At 45.2% G+C, this 18,355-nt stretch overlaps 1 protein-coding gene and 1 long non-coding RNA gene across 2 annotated transcripts; one reads left to right on the top strand and one right to left on the bottom strand.

Annotated features, from left to right (window-relative positions):
- Positions 1-2,138: 2,138 nt before the first annotated feature.
- On the bottom strand, positions 2,139-16,118 carry LOC113434323 (cathepsin Z). Its single transcript, XM_026697428.2, has 6 exons — positions 15,693-16,118; positions 9,854-10,017; positions 8,366-8,545; positions 5,946-6,096; positions 5,175-5,337; positions 2,139-2,403 (listed from the first exon to the last, which is right to left on the bottom strand). The coding sequence occupies exons 1-6, from the start codon at positions 15,830-15,832 to the stop codon at positions 2,290-2,292; spliced, it is 912 nt and encodes a 303-aa protein (XP_026553213.1). The 5' UTR covers positions 15,833-16,118; the 3' UTR covers positions 2,139-2,289.
- Positions 15,939-17,707, top strand: LOC148126009 (uncharacterized). Its single transcript, XR_015742678.1, has 2 exons — positions 15,939-16,041; positions 17,470-17,707. It is a non-coding gene; the product is annotated as an uncharacterized LOC148126009 (long non-coding RNA).
- Positions 17,708-18,355: the final 648 nt, after the last annotated feature.

Genomic DNA, 18,355 nt, shown 5'->3' with positions numbered 1-18,355 from the left:
GTTGGTGGTAAGCCAAGCTCTATATAATATCTGGCCATTATCACTTGGCCTCTAGATGCTGCTATATTTGATATATAGGCCATGAGGTATTGTTAGAATCTTGAAATATCAGCACTTTTGTGTTATATAGATTTATTAAGGCTGCTCAGTAGCTTATAAAAAGGTGACTGGAAGTCTTTGTTTAGATTAGAATAAAATCAATATGATTAATCATTTTTTATTTTATAGAACAACTTTATTGCAAGGATCTCAGGAAGGTTTGTCTATCAAGGACAATGTGCAAGCAACCTAGCCTACACTTCCTTACCTGTCAGCCTAGGGTTTAGTCTATCCATTCACCACAAAGAGTAGGAAATTTGACATCCATATTATTTTCAGATAATAATTTACGAACTCTGCTCCCCAATTGTTACATTTTTCAAAAGAATTAAACATGATTATTTGTATTTATATATTTACTTATTTGATTTTATTTCTATAGCTGTCCATCTCAAGTGAGTCTGGGTAGCGTACATAATAAAACATTAAAATAATTTAAAAGTACAAAATATATATTGCATCAAGTAAAACTGCTACTATGGATGTTAGCATAGCCAGGAATGGAGTCATTAACACATTTGGTCTCCAAGACTGGACACACAATTTCACAGTTGTGTGAAGGCCCAACAGTAATGAAAGACCAACAGGGTTGGGGTCATCCTGATACCTGAAGGGAGAATCTTCCGGATGGCCCTAGAAGGCTCTTCTCATGGTTTCTGCTAGGTGACATTCCTTGGCTAACGGGACCTGCAACATGTCCAACCTGTCTGACTGAGTTGGATGGGTAAAAATGATTGTGAGAAAATGGTCCCGAAGGTAACCCTGCCTCAAACCGTGTCGGGCAGGGATGTCACCCTGGAAATAGCGAAGGACCGGCCCGCGGTCCTTCTGCCAGCATAAATGGAGTTCGCGAGGGCCACATCTGCCCCCTGAGCTCCATTTTCGCTGGCAGAGCTTTGAGGAGGCCATCACAACCAAAAACGGAGCTCACAAGCCTGTTTTCACAGGCAAAGCACTCAGGCCACCACAGGTACTCCCTGACACTGTTGTCATGCTGGCCACACCCCCTCCTCCTGAAGTCAAATATAACTCTGATGCGGCCCTCAATGAAATCGAGTTTGGTTTGAGACCCCTGATGTAGGGCTTCAAAGTGCTTGAATTGCACTTGGGAATATACTGGTAAACAATGCTACTCACAAAGCAGTGGTGCTATATGTGTTGAATATCTTGACACCCTTTACTCCCCATGGAGCTGCATTCTCTACCAGTTGGGAGTTTCAGAATGCTCTTCGAGGGAAGCCCCATTTAGAGCTCATTGCCATAGTCCAGAAGAGAAGTCATGAGGGCATGAGTGACTGTGAGCAAAGCCTCCCAATCCAGACACAGGCACAACAGGGACATCACCCTAAGGTGTGCAAAGGCCCTCCTGGCCATGGCTGCCACCTGCTTTTCTAGCAGAAGCCGTGAATCCGAATGCCACCAAATTAAGGACTCCTGGTGAAAAACCTTATCAGAGGAAGAAAGGCCCAAAGACCCAAAGCCACTCTGTCGTGTTTGGCCCATTGTGCCCCATAGGGACTCTTACATTCTCCCAGCACTGAGACATGAAATCCATGGCATCTTTCAGGCATTCCAGAAGGGAGATAGAAAGTTTGTATTCTGATACCTTACCACAAACTGTTGGATTACCTCATCCTGCAAGGCCTCATTCATGTGTCAACTGGGAGAGGAAAGAGAACTGAGCCCTGGGGCACCCACAGAGTAAGGGCTGTGGGCTACATCTTCCCCCTCCCCACAAAATCAACTGGAACTGACCCCAGAGGAATGAAGAGACCAAGACAGTGTCATTCACCAGTCCGGAAGGATGCCATAACCGATGGTATTGAAGGGTGGTGAGATGTGATTTTGCTTCCATGCCCTGGGAGTAGGAAGCCCATCCTGCTCCCAGCAGAGATAATCTAAGGAGCACATAGATGCAGTTTCACTCCCATATCCCGGCCCGAACCCCGACTAAAAAGGATAAAAGCTTAAACCGCAGCTCACTTCCATTTGAAAAACAGTGCCAGGTTTCCTCAGCAGAATCAGTGCATTCATCTTGATAATTTATGAAAAATCTTTAATAGAAAAAAGAGGTTGAAAACTCAGTTTAATTACATGTCCATAGGTTGCCAGCCAACCCTGCAGAAAGTAATTTTCCCTTTCAAAAGCTTAAAAAAAAAAGCCTAGTTGAAAAAGTTCTTGCGCAAGAATTCAAGGTATAATGGGGTCTCCGTATGTGCACTGCTCTTCAACCGCCAGGTTGTAGTCTGCTCCTTTCCCACCTTTATACGTACTTGTCACAATGCGCAGCCAGCCCTTTTCACCCTGGAATTACAAACACGGGCACATCACAAAAGAATTCTGGCCCAACCCTCATTCTCATCTTACAGCTTTGTTCAAAAATGCCGCTTAAACCTTGATTATGCCTAGACTTGCGAAAAAGGTGCCAACAATGCAAGCAGCCACTTTTGATGGTGAGCTGGAATAATCAGATGCACTGGGTATCAAGACCTCACCTCCTCCTTGTACCTTCCCTGCTTTTGTGATGGAATGCAGAAAGGAAGGGGGTCCCCAGAAGGGAGGGGTTGCGTTCCAGAGGAGTAAGAGGCAACACAGTCCAGATCTTATGGTGTGAGAGAAAGAGAATGTAGACAGTCCCTCCCTAATAGTTCATAAAGAAGATTCTGGTAGATTCTTCAGTCTGGCAGGAATTTGTCTCTAGGTGTGAAACAATAAAGAACTCAGCTTGGAATAATCCCCACGTGCAATTCTGAGTATTGGGCCCGACAGCATTGCTGAATCTGAATTGCACAGCTCTCCCTGGCCACGACTCCACCAGCATATTTGTGAGAAAGTCTGGTGTCCATGAGGATGGGGACATCATTCTGAAGATCCTCTTTAAGCAACACAGAGGATAAAGTAGTTCCTGCTATCTCTCATGGTGGCTTCTTTTGGTTTCAGGGCTTAACATACAGTAATAATAAAGAGCCCTGAGACTTGGTTGCCATTCAAGAGCAGTGGTGGTATTCTACCAGTTCAATGCCGAGCCAATAGCAGCGATGAGCAGTGGAGACAGAACCGTTCTCTCTGCTGGCTCTGCTGTTGGGCCCACCCATCCGCCCGGGCTCCCATACTCACCTTTATCCTCTGAATTTGAAGCGCAGCTGCTTTGCACGGCACAGAATAGCGCTGATTGTGCAGGCTTGCAGGTGAGTTAGAACGCCACTGCGCCTGGGCAAAGTGTGCAATTGGCGCATGCACGCAAAGTGTGTGCACGTGCGCAAAGTGCGCCCACCAAGCCACGCCCACCAAACTGGCCGCTATACTGGCTGGAGAATTCTGGGAGTTGAAGTTCACAAGTCTTAAAGTTGCCAAGTTTGGAGACCTTTGGCCTAAACACACCTATCCTCTGGCTCCACAAAAGTTCCTATATTCCAGCACAGCCCAGTAATCGCCAGTTCCTCATCTTATATTTTCCATCCTCTTTTCCAGGGGTGGGATTCAATTTTTTTAACAACTGGTTCTGTGGGCATGGCTTAAGTGGTAGGCGTGGCTTGGTGGTGATGTGATTTGGGTGGACATGGCTTGGTGGTCATGTGACTGGCTGGGTGTGGCCAACTCAATATCACTCACATCGAGGCACGCATCTCCTTGCCTGGCCTCTCATGACTATGGAGATGCTGCAATAGTCATAAGTGTGAAAAATGGTCATAAGTCACTTTTTTCAGTGCCATTGTAACTTTGAATGGTCCCTCCACACAAGCAAAGTACCAGCAAAGGAGGGGAAAAAAACTCCAGAGAAGTTCCTGAGACAGGAAGTCTGCCAAGAATGTAATAAGGGTTAATGGAGAGGCAGTTTCTGTAAGCAACACCAGAATGTTTCCTTCCTGCCTTCCTTACAGGATTAGGCCAGTCATTTCTTCTAACAGTTGGTTCTCCGAACTGCTTAGAATGTTAACAACCGGTTCTAGCGAATAGGTGCGAATCTGTAGAATCCCACCTCTGCTCTTTTCATCAAAAGGCCCTTGTGAGATTCCGAAGAACATCTTTGTTACTTAAGGAATCATTTAATGCAACTAACATGAAGAGTCCTGGAGGATTTATCTCTTTGGTTTCATGGGCAGCCCTGGGAATTAATTAAAGCAGATCTGACGTAATGATTTTGTGGTCACAACTGCCATCTTCAGTTTTTGCACACTCATAATGCAAACACATACACACACACTCCCATGCTTGTGGACACCCTGCTCCTCACCTATCTATAGTGCCACTGCTGGTTTCTATGCCATTTCTTATTCAGGAGGCAAAAGCTGGAATTTTAGTGATCTAATCAAGATCACATACCAACATGCCCTGATAGAGACCAGATCAAATACTACAACTGATTTAATTTCATTTAAATTTGCTGTATCTGGACTTTCTTGGCATGTATTTAAGCATTTCCTTCTTTTGTCACACTCAGAATTACTACTTGCTGAAAATTTTTGCAGATTTCCATAGGTGGCAACCAAGAGCTTGGTATAGTTCAGGGGTAGGGAAACTTGGCTCTTTCATCACTTATGGACTTCAACTCCCAGAATTCCTGAGTGAGCCATAAAAGGTTCTCTATCCCTGGCCTACTGGTTTTTCAGTTGTGGGGGAAATCCATTTTTGACTTGAATGGGACTGTTTAATATACAAATGTCCTACATTTTGACTTGAATGGGACTACAAACGTCCTACATTTTGACTTGAATGGGACTGTTTAATATACAAATGTCCTACATTTTGACTTGAATGGGACTACAAACGTCCTACATTTTGACTTGAATGGAACTGTTTAATATACAAATGTCCTACATTTGTATATTAAATAGTCCCATTCAAGTCAAAAATGGATTTCCCCCACAACTGAAAAACCAGTAGGCCAGGGATGGGGAACCTTTTATGTCTCACTCAGGAATTCTGGGAGTTGAAGTCGATAAGTGATAAAAGAGCCAAGTTTCCCTACCCCTGGTATAGTTTATGAAGAGTAAAAATAATCTCTGCCCTGAAGTGAAACATACCACTCTAACCATCCTCAAAGCTTTTTTTCCTTAAAAGAAAGATCTGCTTACCCATGGCTCGCCCCATGAGTTGCGGACAATCCAATATTCAGTTCCATCTTCCACACCCCAACCAGCAACAGAGATAATGTGGTTGATGAAAGATGAAGAGTGATATTCAGTATAAATTCCTCCGGTATAGTTTTCCAGGCCTGAGGTAGCCATGATCCCACAACTGTTTAAATTACATGAAATTAGAAGGTTAGCAAAGTAAACAAGGCTGAAATGTGTGCAGTTATCACAGAAGTGAAGGGTTCCCAACTAGTTTCCAAATTAGCTAGGTGGCCTCAAGTAATATATCATGCACAATGATACTTGCTGTGAGCCAATCATGGATTTGAATAGACCTAGGAGAGAAATCGAACTTGTACATTTCTAGTGAGATACATATAAGTTATAACCTTAACCTGTTACCAAAGGACTACCTAGTCCTTCACATATATTCTCCAAGAACTCCCTCAAAGTACTAATGCTGGAGGGAGGGGAGACAAAATAGGTCAAATTCCCCCTCTCCAAGCCCCCACTAAACTTTAATTTCAGACTCCACCTTTAGGGAGTTAAATAAATAAAATAATGGGGGAGGATTTTTCCAGCTGGTGGCAGAGGAATTCTGGGAGTTGAAATCCACACATCTTAAAGTTGCCCTGGGTGGGAAACTTGGCTTTAAACAATTTTTTCTCCTCCAGTGAACCAACATTGCTATCCACACCTACTTCAATCACATCACTTCAACTTGCCACATGAATCTTTCTGAGCCATTAAAACTTATGTTCACTCCGGTACCTGATGGGTCCATTTGCATAGATTTCCACCATCATTTTCTCTCGACCGCTCACAGATCCATAATCTCCCACTTTCCAGAGGGTGTAATTTTTTATCACGTGGCATTCCCCAAAGGTGGTACACGTTCCGCATTGGTTAAATTTCTTGCAGTCTTCAAAAATAATTGCACAAGATAAATGGAAACAGCAGTTTATTTTCTCAGGCTAGCCTACTACAGGCCCTCGAATTATGACCCCCCCAATAGAGCCCAAAATTTCAGTGGCTAAGGAAGACAGCTGTTAAGTGAATTTTGCCCCATTTTACAACCTTTCTTGCTACCGTTGTTAAGTGAATCACTGCAGTTGTTAAGTTTGTAATACGACTGTTCAGTGAATGTGGCTTCCTCCTTGACTTTGCTTGTCAAAGGATCACAAAATGTGATCAAATATCTTTGGGACACTGCAACTGTCATTAGGACATGCCAGTTGCTAAGCATCTGAATTATGATCACATGACCATGAGATACAACAGTCCTAAGTGTAAAAACCAATCGTAAGCAACTTCTTTCAGTGCCGCTGTAACTTTGAATAATCACTAAACAAATGGTTGTAAGTCAAAGACTGCATTTATCTGCCATCTCAAATTATGAAATGAAGATTCCTTGCAGGGCACCTCATTATTCTTATTCCACTTCCCATATATTTCCACTGAATAATGAAATGTGGGAATTATAAAACAAAATACAAAACTGGCAAGCGTAAAATGATATTATAAACAAATCAATTCCCCCCAATTTTTTTTAAAAAAGCCAGGAGGTTTGTGTCATATGATTTTGTGTCATAATAATTTTCAAAGTAAATCCATCATCAAATTTCTTTCCAAAAGAGGAGACATAGAATCAGGCTTCACACTATGTGGGAAGAGAACTGCACAACTGGGAAGTGGTGGGAGGGATCAGAGGTGGCATTCAGCAGATTCTGACCAGTTCTGGAGAACCGGTAGCGGAAATTTTGAATAGTTCAGAGATCCGGCAAATCCCACCTCTGACTGGCCCCGCCCCCATCTATTCTCTGCCTCCTGAGTCCCAGCTGATTGGCTGGGTCTTCTTTTGTTGCCCTGCAAAGGAGAACGGAGCTGGAAAGCAGGTTAGTGGGATGGGGAGGGAATGGAGATTTTGCAGTATCCTTCCCCCAGGAGTGAGGAGGGAATGGAAATTTTACAGTATCCTTCCCCTGCCACGCCCACCAAGCCACACCACGCCCACCAAGCCCCGCCCACGGAACTGTGAGGGAAGGTCCTATGATCCACTGATTGGACTTTAGGTAAAGGTGGAAAAGAGAGCTGGGTCTTCAATGCGAATCTGAAGTCCTAGGCCAGGGCTGTCAAACTCCCGGCCCATGGGCCATATGCATCATGCGCTGGCCACACCCTCGCCCGGTTTAGCGAAAGGGGAAAATGTCCCAATATGTCACATGATGCTGCAGTGACAACGTAAGTTTGGCACCCCTGGCCTAGGCACATTCTGCTAAACAAGGCTAATGTGGATTAGAGTCCATTTTTTAGTGCAAACTATGTGAATTGAAAAATGATGAATACATCTTGTCTCAGCAATAAAAGAATTGCTGGTTTAAAGCTGGCTACTCTCCTTTTAGCCATAGTCAAATTTGGAAGTAACATATTTATAAAGGCAATTATAATTTGGAATTTGGAAGTAACATATTTATAAAGGCAATTATAAGCTTTTAATGAAACAATTATCAAAACTTTTGGATGTCACTAGACAATCCATGACCCACTGAGTCATCATTTCAGAGATACTTCCTTACCTAAAGAGAGAAACACAGTGACCAGAGAAAGTCAAAACAGCGGTGGAAGCAAAAGCAACAGAATCCATTCTAAATTCTTTACTAAGCAGTTCAATGTACATTCAATGTTTTATGTGCTTGAAGGTCAATTTTGTAATCAGCCTGGCTACCTTTGATGGATGCAAATTAGTTCCAACTAATCTGAAAGGGGTTTAGATAAATAACATGGGCATTGGGGAGCTAACAGCCAAACTATCTCACCCTTTGTGGATACATTACCACAGCTGCTCAATTTCATTTTCCAACATCAATAGTATAGGTTTTTTTTCCAATGCCTTTAAACACCGCTGCCTTAATACGTTGGGTGAGCAGGAAGGACAGGAGTTGTACTCCAAGACTTTGGCAGAATATCTCATTGGAGAAGACATCGTGAAATTTACAACTTTTGCCAAATTGGGGTGATTGTTATTACCATTCTTTAGAAGTAACAATCATAGTCTCATGTCATTAAATGAGGCATGTAGGCTAGTAAGCGTTGGCGTCCATTGCAAGGCCAATACAAATGATGGTGGGTTGAAATTCCCTTCCCTTTTTCGGAGCCCAACTCATACACATGGTTGCTCTGATCATACATACCTTGGTCTTTAGCTTGATAATTGTTGCAGGTTTCATCCGGGATGCCGTGTTCATGAGCATATTGCCATACGCCACTGTCGTCCCCACCTTCACAAGATCCAGCATTGGCACAGTCAATCACATTTTGAACAGAGAGATACGCTGAGGGCCAGGCCCCTTTCTTCTTGATATTTATGCGGTCTAAGAGAGAGAGAGAGAAACAAGCTTTGAAAAGAACAAAAACTGCAACCCTTCTAAGCCACAGACTGAGTTCCCACGACATGCTAAGCCAAGGCAAAATATTTTTCTTTGAGGTCCTTGGTGGTCTCTGAACTCAGCTGTTTTCTTGCAAATGTTTTATTACCCAACTAGGTAACGGTGCATGTTTTACTTTGATTTGACTGTGGCTTGGTGTGTGTTCTGAATTCAGCCGCATTTTGTCAGGCCAAGCCAGATCACTTTTATTGTAATTTATTTGCAATCTGCAACACAGCAAGCCATGACTTAATTCAAACCTAGTCATGAAGTAGAGATTGTCCAGGTCTGATTTATGTAATACAGGAAAAAAAAAATGATTCTCCATGCCATTTTCCCTTCCTGCCACTCACTTTTTGTACCAGACCTTAAATTCCAATAAATAAAAAAAAGGATCCTAGAAACCTGCTTTTAGCTCCATAAAGTGACCACATGAATTCCTTCCCTTTTAAATCTCAAATGTTCTTTCATTTTTCTCTTCAATAAGATCATCCTGGCCAATTCAGTCCTTTACCACAACCATTTCTCATTGTACATTGTCTTTTAATATGGCAAAACTTTGGCCAAGAACCTGAGCAACGTTGAACCTGCTTAGTACATAGGTAAGAGTCAGAAAAAGACTGTAGGCTAAAGCAGTGTTGAAAAGAAATGCTCAGTGGACGACTGTGACAAATGGCTTCCATGCCACTACCAAGAAAGCAATAGCAATAGCATTCATATATAGCTTCACAGTGCTTTACAGCCCTCTCCAAGCTGTTTACAGAGTCAGCCTATGGCCCCCAACAATCAGGGTCCTCATTTTACCCACCCTGAAAAGGATGGAAGGCTGAGTCAACCTTGAGCTGGTCAGGATTGAACTACCGGCAGTCAGCAGAATTAGCCTGCAATACTGCATTCTAACCACTGAGCCACCAGGGCTCTCTAAGAAATCAATGTGGATGTGAAATTACCAGGAGTTGAACTCAGCTTGAAGGAGACTTTGCCTCCAATCAAGAGGCAGAAAACAGCACAACTGACTCAAAGGTAACACCAATGAGAGAAGTCCTCCAGCTCTCATTCAGTATTGCCCAACCTCAAAAGGCACAACCACATTTTCAAAAGGAAACACTTAATTTGATTTGAAAGGCAGATTGTGGTGTGAGGTGTAGTGACTAAGATTTCTTTTTTTTAAAAAAAGACATCTATGCATTTCCCCCCTTGAGATTTGTGATTCCCAGTGCTCAGAGGGAGGCCTCCCCACTAGATATTCCGTACCTGCTAGAGCACTGGTGCTGCCGTGAGCCCAGCAGGAGCCACAGTATTGGGGAATGTGCTGGTTTCGGGTGGTGCTTGCGTAATTGACGCCATCTCTGTTTCTCCAATCCCAGCTCTTGGGCAGCTCAGAGATATCCAAGTATTCATGCGGACGAGGATAGGTTCTTTCAGGGGGAGGAAAGAATAAGGAAAGTTAACTTTCTGCGAGCAAAGGTAAGAGGGTGATTTCTCAGTGCTTGCTCTGATTTATAACCAAGCCTATCCAGGGGTGGGCTGCTGGAGCTTCGCAGGGGTTCGAGAGAGCCCCAAGCTAAAATTCTGTGCAATTCAGAGAACCCCCAAATCCCGCTCCTGGCTGGCCCCGCCCACCCTGCCCCACCCCACCAAGGAGTCCCCACGCGGCTCATTTTGGATGCAGGTAAGTGCAGGGCGCGCGTGAAGGCTCAGAGAGGATGAAAAATAGGCCTCCTGGAAGTTCGGGAAGGCCGGAAATGGGCCCGTTTCCAGCTCCCAGAGGGCCTCTAGAGCCCAAGGAGGCTGTTATCGCGGAAAGCCTCTGGAGCCTGGGGAGGGCAAAAATGCCCCCCCACACACACACTGTGGTGCAGAAGGCCGGCTAGGCCATGCCCACCATGGCCACACCTACGCCCCGGGCAGAGAACCCCTTGCTAAAATTTTTAAAGACCACCCTTGAGCCTATCCTAGTCTGAACAGCGTATATAATTCTCACTTTATTTGATCCTCTGGCTGTTTGTGAAATAACTTCGGCAGACAGGAAGTGACTTTATCACGAGGTGCCTTTTTCCCTCGGAATTCTGATGACCTCAACTACTTTCTAAAGTGATGAGATGAACTTTGTTTTCCTGCCTGTTTTGCAAAACTCCAGAAGGGGGAGGGGGGAACATCTCGGGACAGCAAAATTTTAACGCAGCAACATTTGCAAAGGGATAGAAAGGAGAGAGGCCAACTGGCCCACTCCGTGTTTTGAATAATATGATCCATAATACCCAGCAGCCATGCTGGCTGAGAAAGATAGGTAATGTAGCTTAATTATCCCAAGGAGGAGAAAGCTGTAAAAACAAGCTGCAAATGCATTGTGTGTTATCAACAGTGTGCAACTCAGAAGGATCAACGATGGGCAAATATATGTTTCATGGAAAAAGCAGAACCCCAAGAAGGCCCAGCCTGCTTGGTAGATAGACCCGGGGCACTTGACAACAAAGAATGTTCTTTCTGCGCCAACTCAGAAAGCTCAAACTGGCTAAGAAGCTGCTAATACAGTTCTACAGAGGAATCATTGGGTCTGTCATCTGCACCTCTATAACTGTCTAGTTTGGCTCTGCAACCCAACAGGACAGACACAGACTTCAGAGGATAATTAGGACTGCAGAAAAAACAATTGCTGTCAACCTGCCTTCAATTGAGGACCTGTATACTGCACGAGTCAAAAAGAGGGCTGTGAAAATATCTACAGACCCCCTCACATCTTGGACATAAACTGTTTCAACACTTACCCTCAAAACGATGCTATAGAGCACTGCGCACCAGAACAATTAGACACAAAAACAGTTTTTCCCCCGAGAGCCATCACTCTGCTAAACAAATAATTCCCTCAACACTGTCCAACTATTTACAAATTCTGCACTAGTATTACTATTAATCTTCTCATCCTGATCGCCCATCCCCTCCCACTTGTGACTGTATGACTGTAACTTTGTCGCTTGTATCCTTGTGACTTTTTATTGACTGTTTCCTAGTATGATTTGATTGCTTATTGTACCCTGCGACTATCATTAAGTGTTGTACCTTATGATTCTCGACTCTTTTATGTATACTGAGAGTATTTACACCAAGACAAATTCCTTGTGGGTCTAATCACACTTGGCCAATAAAAGAATTCTATTCTATTCTAAAAAGAAAGCTAATGTAGGAAATACTAGGGTGTGGCTAGTTTGCATTCTGATGATTCCCATGAATTAGCACTTCCTTCCGAATCCTTCTTCCCTATTTCTGTTCTCATGAATTATTAGATAATCCTCGACTTACTCATTTAGTACAACAGTATTTAAAAACATGACTGATGACTGTTTTTCATACTTATGACCATGGCAGCATTCCCATGGTCACATGATCAAAATTTGGATGCTTGGCAACTGGTTCATATTTATGACGGTTGCAGCATCCCAGCGTCACTGATCACCTGTTGTGACCTTCTGACAAGCAAAATCAATGGGGAAGCCGGATTCACTTAACAACTGGGCCCTCACTTAGCAACTGCGTTGATTTACCTAGCAATTGTGTCAAGAAAGGTCGTAAAACGAGGCAAAACTCATTTAACAACTGTCTCGTTTTCCAGCAGAAATTTGGGGTTCTATTCTGGTCATAAGTTGAGGACGATCTGTACTGTAAAGAGAGTTAAATGCTGAACACCATCGTCAACAAATATCAAAATGATGTAACCAGGTATTACTCCATGCCTGAGGAGCAGATGCTAGTCTAAACTCTAAGAGTCTTTTCCATGACTGACTGTCCCCCTGTCCTTACCCAAGAGACAGACGGACCCAATGCTAACCCCCTTTTTTTCTGGGGTATCTCCATTAGGTTGACTTCAGCAGTCCCCAGACCAGAGGTGGTATTCAGCAGGTTCTGACCAGTTCTGGAGAACCGGTAGCGGAAATTTTGGGTAGTTCGGAGAACCGGCAAATACCGCCTCTGTCTGGAGGCTTTACAGTATCTTTCCTCTACCATGCCCAACAAGCCACACGCACAGAACCGGTAGTTAAAAAAATTGAACCCACCATTGCCCCAGATCATGAATGAGAGTCAGACTTGGCTGCACAGCTACTGAAGTAGCCTTTCCTTCCATATTTAGCCATCAAGGGCTCAGCCTCAAGATATATACAGTTGTTCCCTCTTACCAACTGTGCATGGCTAGTCTAGTGAAGAGAAGGACCAGGGGAGAAAAGATAGCAGTCTTCCAATATTTCAGGGGCTGCCACAGAGAGAAAGGGATCAAGCTACTTTCTAAAGCACCTGAAGGCCAAACAAAGAATAATGGATGGAAACTGAACAAGGAGAGATTTAACCTGGAAATAAGGAGAAACTTTCTGACAGTGAGAACAATGGAAGTTATGGGAGCACCATCACTTGAGACTTTCAAGAAGAGATTGGACTGCCATTTGTCAGAAATGGTGTAGAGTCTCCTGCCTGGGAAGAGGGTTGGACTAGATGACCTACAAGGTCCCTTCCAACTCTGATTATCTGTTATCTGTTACCAGGAGGGAAATAAGGTGAGGACAGTGATCTGGAATAAGGGGCAAGTGAACCAATTTCAGGCTGGATAGGAGATTTTTTTTTTTTTTCTGACAGCAAGGATTGGTTGAGAGAACTATAAACTGGAGCTGGAGAGACGCCCTTAGGAAACTTCACAGTTGTAAAGTTTTTAATCTGCTATTTTATACTTCAACCAGGGATGGGCTTCAAAAACTTTAGCAAGAGGTTCTCTGTCCGATTGCTGGGTGGGTGTGGCCATGGTGGGCATGGCCTAGTGTGCACCACAGCCGGGGTGGGTCACTGTTGCCCTCCCTGTGCTCAGGAGGCTTTCCTTGAGCCTCCAAGAGGGTGAAAAAGGGCTCCCCGGGCTCTGGAGGCTCTCTGGGAGCCGGAAACAGGCCCATTTCCGGCCTTCCCGAACTTCCAGGAGGCCCATTTTTCACCCTGCCTGAACCTCCACACACGCCCTACACTTACCTGCATTCAAAATGGCCGTGTGGGGACTCCTGGGAGGGGTGAGGTGGGCGGGGCCAGTCAGGAGTGGGATTTGGGGGTTCTCCGAACTGTGCAGAACCTTAGCCAGGGGCTCTCCCAAACCTCTGCAAACCCCCAGCAGCCCACTCCTGACTTCAACTTATAAGAAGCTGCCTTCTGTGATGGATTCATCCAGCTCTGACCAGGGGTGAGATTCTACCGGTTCGCAGCTATTCGCTAGAATCGGTTGTTAACATTCTAAGCAGTTCGGAGAACCGGTTGTTAGAAGAAATTACTGGCCTAATCCTGTAAGGAAGGCAGGAAGGAAACATTCTGGTGTTGCTTACAGAAACTGCCTCTCCATTAACCCTTATTACATTCTTGGCAGGACTAGACTTCCTGTCTCAGGAACGTCTCTGGAGTTTTTTCCCCCTCCTTTGCTGGTACTTTGCTTGTGTAGAGTGACCATTCAAAGTTACAATGGCACTGAAAAAATTGACTTATGACCATTTTTCACACTTACGACTGTTGCAGCATCCCCACAGTCATGAGAGGACAGGCGAGGAGATGCGTGCCTAGATGTGAATGATATTGAGTTGGCCACGCCCAGCCAGTCACATTACCATCAAGCCATGTCCATCCAGTCACATGATCACCAAGCCACTCCCACAGAACCGGCTGTTAAAAAATTTGAATCCCACCCCTGGCTCTGACCCATCTTCACCCCCCCCCAATTTTTTTTTCACTCTGGGCAACTTCAAGTTGTGTGGACAACAAACCGACAGAATTCCTCAGCTGCCTGATGAATTTCCCCACACTGGCTGTGAAATTCTGGGAATTTTTGTCCACACATCTTGAAGCTGCCCAGGGAGGGGAACCAATGGGAGATATGTCTCAGAGTTGAGAAATTGATCTACAGTGATCAGCCCAGGGAGTCCAGCTTTTCAAGAAGAACATTTCCCCACTTCTGAGATGTCGCAGAAATAATTTGAGATTCAATCTCTTTACAAATTTTCAGTTTTTAAAATATGCAACTTGTACTGCAACTGGACCTGCTGAGCTCCAGTTTTACCCAGAGGCAAAATGCCCGTTTCTGCTAATAATCTATGCCTGCTTCTTTCCCACGTGAATAAATAATTAATTGATCAAAAATTAATAAAAAATAAATAATTCATTTCAAATCACCTTTGTTTGCCAAGAGACTCAGAAAATTGTAGACGAGATTACATTCTTTTAAGGTAAAGCTGGAGACTCAATGGTTGCATAAGCCCGTTAGGCAATTTCAGGGATCAAGCAAGGAGGCGCCGTGAACCCGGGTTCAACCCGGGCCACTTTTTGGCTCCGCGAAAACAGACTTGAACCGGCGGGTCGTGCAATGCGGGCAAGCAGCGGCTCCCCCACCCCACCTCCCATCCGCGTCCAGGTTACATCCAGAGCCCGAAAAGCGAGGGAGGGTCCCCAGTCGACTGGATTAAAAATGCTTACGGGTTTTCCCCAAGCCCGTTGCGCGGAGATCTCCGGCTCTCCACCCTCCCTCCAGCCGCTGCTCCGGGATCGCCCGCGGCCCCCTCTTCCTCCAAAGCTGTGGGACCGGCAAGAAGTTGGCCCGACGGGCCGGTCTAACTTGCTCAATCCACCCTCCAACATTGGAAGTGTTTAAGCAGAGATTGGACAAAACGGTGTCTGAAACGGTCAAGGCTTGCCTGCCTGCCTGCCTGAGAAGGGGGTTGGACTAGAAGGCCTCTAAGGTCCCCTTTTCCAACTCTTGTTATTCTGTTATTCTGCCTCCCCTTGCCTAAAATCTCCAGCCGTGCCAGATCACCGTCCCAAATGCCACGCCGGCTGGGAATCCCGAGTTTTGTAGTTCTAATCTAACGCGCTTCATTGGTTCCGATGGAGGAAAGGCTACTTGCCCAGCCCTCGCATCCCTCGAGCTTCCTTCCCCCCACCCCCCTTTCCTTGGACCGGGACAATTCCAGAAAAGCCCTTCCGGCCGGTTCAGCCGAGCCTTGCCCCCCGATCTCTGCCCGCTTATCCCCCGCCGACGCATCCTCCAGAACCGGAGCGATTGATCGGGCGCCGCCTCTTTTACCGGACGCCGGGAACGTTGCGCGGCAGCGGCTTGTAGCAGCTCCGCCCTGCTTGGAAATAGAGGCTGGTGGCGTCCACGGAGGCCACGAGCAGCCCCGGCAGGAGCCAGAGGGCGAGCGAGGAGAGGTCGCGCCCAGCCATGACGATCGCCGGCTCAGCTGGCCGCCGCCGCCGCCTCTTGAGACAGTCGCCGGGAAAGGAGCGCGCAGAGCCGGGCGGGACTACTTGGGTCCTTTGTCCGGAGGAACTGAGGGGAGCGAGTTAGCCAAAGGCCCGTGCAGGCGGCGACGTCATTGGGGGAGGTGGGGGGGGGACGAAGAAAGCAGCCGCCCCGCCTTGGTTCGCTTCAGGTAGGCCGACGGGTTTGCCCGGGATTGCGAGAGCGGGAAGGCGTTGCGAAAGAGGAAACGATCAGGCGGCTCCTCGTGACTCCGGAGGCTGAGACGTGCCGGCGGCCACTGGGCAGTAGTGGACCTCAGCCAAGAGGGAAGGGCCAAGTTTGAATGCCAGGAGAGGAGCAGAATAGCAGATTAACAGAGTTGGAAGGGACCTTGTAGGTCATCTAGTCCAACCCCCCCCCACTCCCCAAGCCAGGCAAGGAATAATGGAGGGAAACTGAACAAGGAGAGATCCAACCTGGAAATAAGGAGAAACTTTCTGACGGGGAGAACAATCAACCCATGGAACATAAGTTGCCCTCGGAAGCTGTGGGAGCTTCATCACTTGAAACTTTCAAGAAGAGATTGGACTGCCATTTGTCAGAAATGGTGTAGGGTCTCCCGCTGGGCGGGGGGTTGGACTAGATGACCTACAAGGTCCTTTCCAACTCTGATTATCTGTTATCTGTTATAAAGCAGTCCCATTCCCAGTCCCAGCTGTCCGGATGGGGGGGGGGGGGCTGCCGGCATCCTTTTTGGGTCAGCTGTACCAGCAGTCCTCGACTTACAGCGGTTCATTTAGTGGCCATTCGAGGTTACAACAGCACTGAAAAAAGTGACTTGGGGCCCTTTCCCACACTTTATGACCGATGCAGCATCCCCACAGTGACGTGATGTACATTTGAGTGCTTGGTCATCTGATCAAAAGTTTGGACACTTGGCCACTGGTTCATATTTATGACCATCGCAGTATCCCAGCGGGTCATCTGACCATCTTTTGAGACATTCAGAGGAGCGAAGTCCATGAATCACTAATTTTCAACCAGGTTGCTAATTTAACAACTGCGGGGATCCACTTGACAGAGGCCGGGAGAAAAGTCGTAAAATGGGGCAAAAGCTCACATAACAGATTTCTCACTTAGCGACATCAATTCTGGGCTCAGTTGTGGTCATAAGATGAGGACTACCTATATTTCAGAGTGCTGCTGGCGTTTACCTGAACGCCCCTCCTGGCTCAGGGAAGGCAACCAGAAGCAGATCAGTTTGATAGCATGGAGCAACATAGCATCCTGTACCCATAATTTTTAGAGTGCATAGCTGGGCACACGTGTTACTTGAGAAAGAGATTTAGGGCTGTTTTCAGATATGATTCATGAGTGCCAAGGCAGCTGTTTTTTTCTGTATCGCCTCCCTCAGGCTCCAGCTGGTTGAAAGAATTATTTCTAGGAAGTATATAATTCATGACCAGGGGGGCATGATTTATGATCTGTAGCAGCAGCTGTGTTACTTTCATAAGAATGTGTTCCTCATAATATTACAGTTTGGATTTTACTTTTAAATGAGGAAGTTAACAAATCACCAGTTTTGGCTGATTTCCTGTTTTTATCATACTCTTTGCAGATACCAACTGTGATTTGATGGGGATTTCCAATGCCCACAACAGCTGAGATTCAAAAAGAAGTGGCCTTATGACTACTTTGGAAATTATGTTTCAAGAAATAGACAATAAAAGTGAATTGAAAGTGAATGAAAAATGAATCACCTGGCAAAAAAAAAATACACAGGAGGTGGTAGAAATTCAAAGCAGCAGAAACTTTGAAAGACTGTTGATCCAGGCACTGTAGGGAAGGATTTTTTTTTTAAAAAAATCTTTATTAGAGATAGTAAGATATAGGATCCTTGGATCGTACTATTTACCACCTACTGTGCTACTTTTGCACTCAAAAGAAAGCCAAATAGATCCTTTCTTACTCCTTGGGTAACAGTTTTCTTAACTTGGCGAAATATTTGCATTAAATGAATTTACATTCTCAGATACTGGCAGAAAAAAACCCCAAGGAACTGGAAACAATCCTGGCTTTTGGAGATAATCAGTTCTTCTTTCTGTTGAAGAAGCAGTATTCTCGTGACTTTGCTAAAGCAGCCAGTAATATAGTTATAGCCCTTAATTTAGAAACACCCAATGTGCCACGTGTTGAATGAAATATCTCTGCAGATCCTTGAAGGTGCTGAATGAAGTGACTCTAAAAGAACTCTCCTGCCTCCGTGGCCCAAAGCCCATCCCTGTCAGATTCATCAGAGTTGATGAGAACAGTAATTGATGACCCCCCTGAGGTTTATATAAACAAATGTTAGTTGTAGAATGAATAATTCAAGTAGGAATCTTATAGAAACCAATCTGCATAAAAATAAGTTTCCATGAAGGAAAATACCTTGTAAAAGTTTTTATAGTTCATATGTTTGATTAAAGAACTGCCATTTGCTTTTGAAGAAAGAACTTCTGTTT

This window comes from Pseudonaja textilis, chromosome 3, assembly GCF_049901715.1.
Source record: "Pseudonaja textilis isolate UNSWEBS1 chromosome 3, rPseTex1.2, whole genome shotgun sequence".
NCBI lineage: Eukaryota > Metazoa > Chordata > Lepidosauria > Squamata > Elapidae > Pseudonaja > Pseudonaja textilis.
This window is presented reverse-complemented; position numbering and strand designations above follow the sequence as displayed.

Bases quoted from the DNA above. Each gene is read 5' to 3' on its own strand.
- LOC113434323 (XM_026697428.2), bottom strand. From the start codon at position 15,832: ATGGCTGGGCGCGACCTCTCCTCGCTCGCCCTCTGGCTCCTGCCGGGG. The intron at 10,018-15,692 runs GTAAAAGAGGCG...TCCCCCTGAAAG, and splicing joins CGCAACGTTCCCGGCGTCCG to AACCTATCCTCGTCCGCATG. The intron at 5,338-5,945 runs GTACCGGAGTGA...TAATTTAAACAG, and splicing joins TATGCAAATGGACCCATCAG to TTGTGGGATCATGGCTACCT.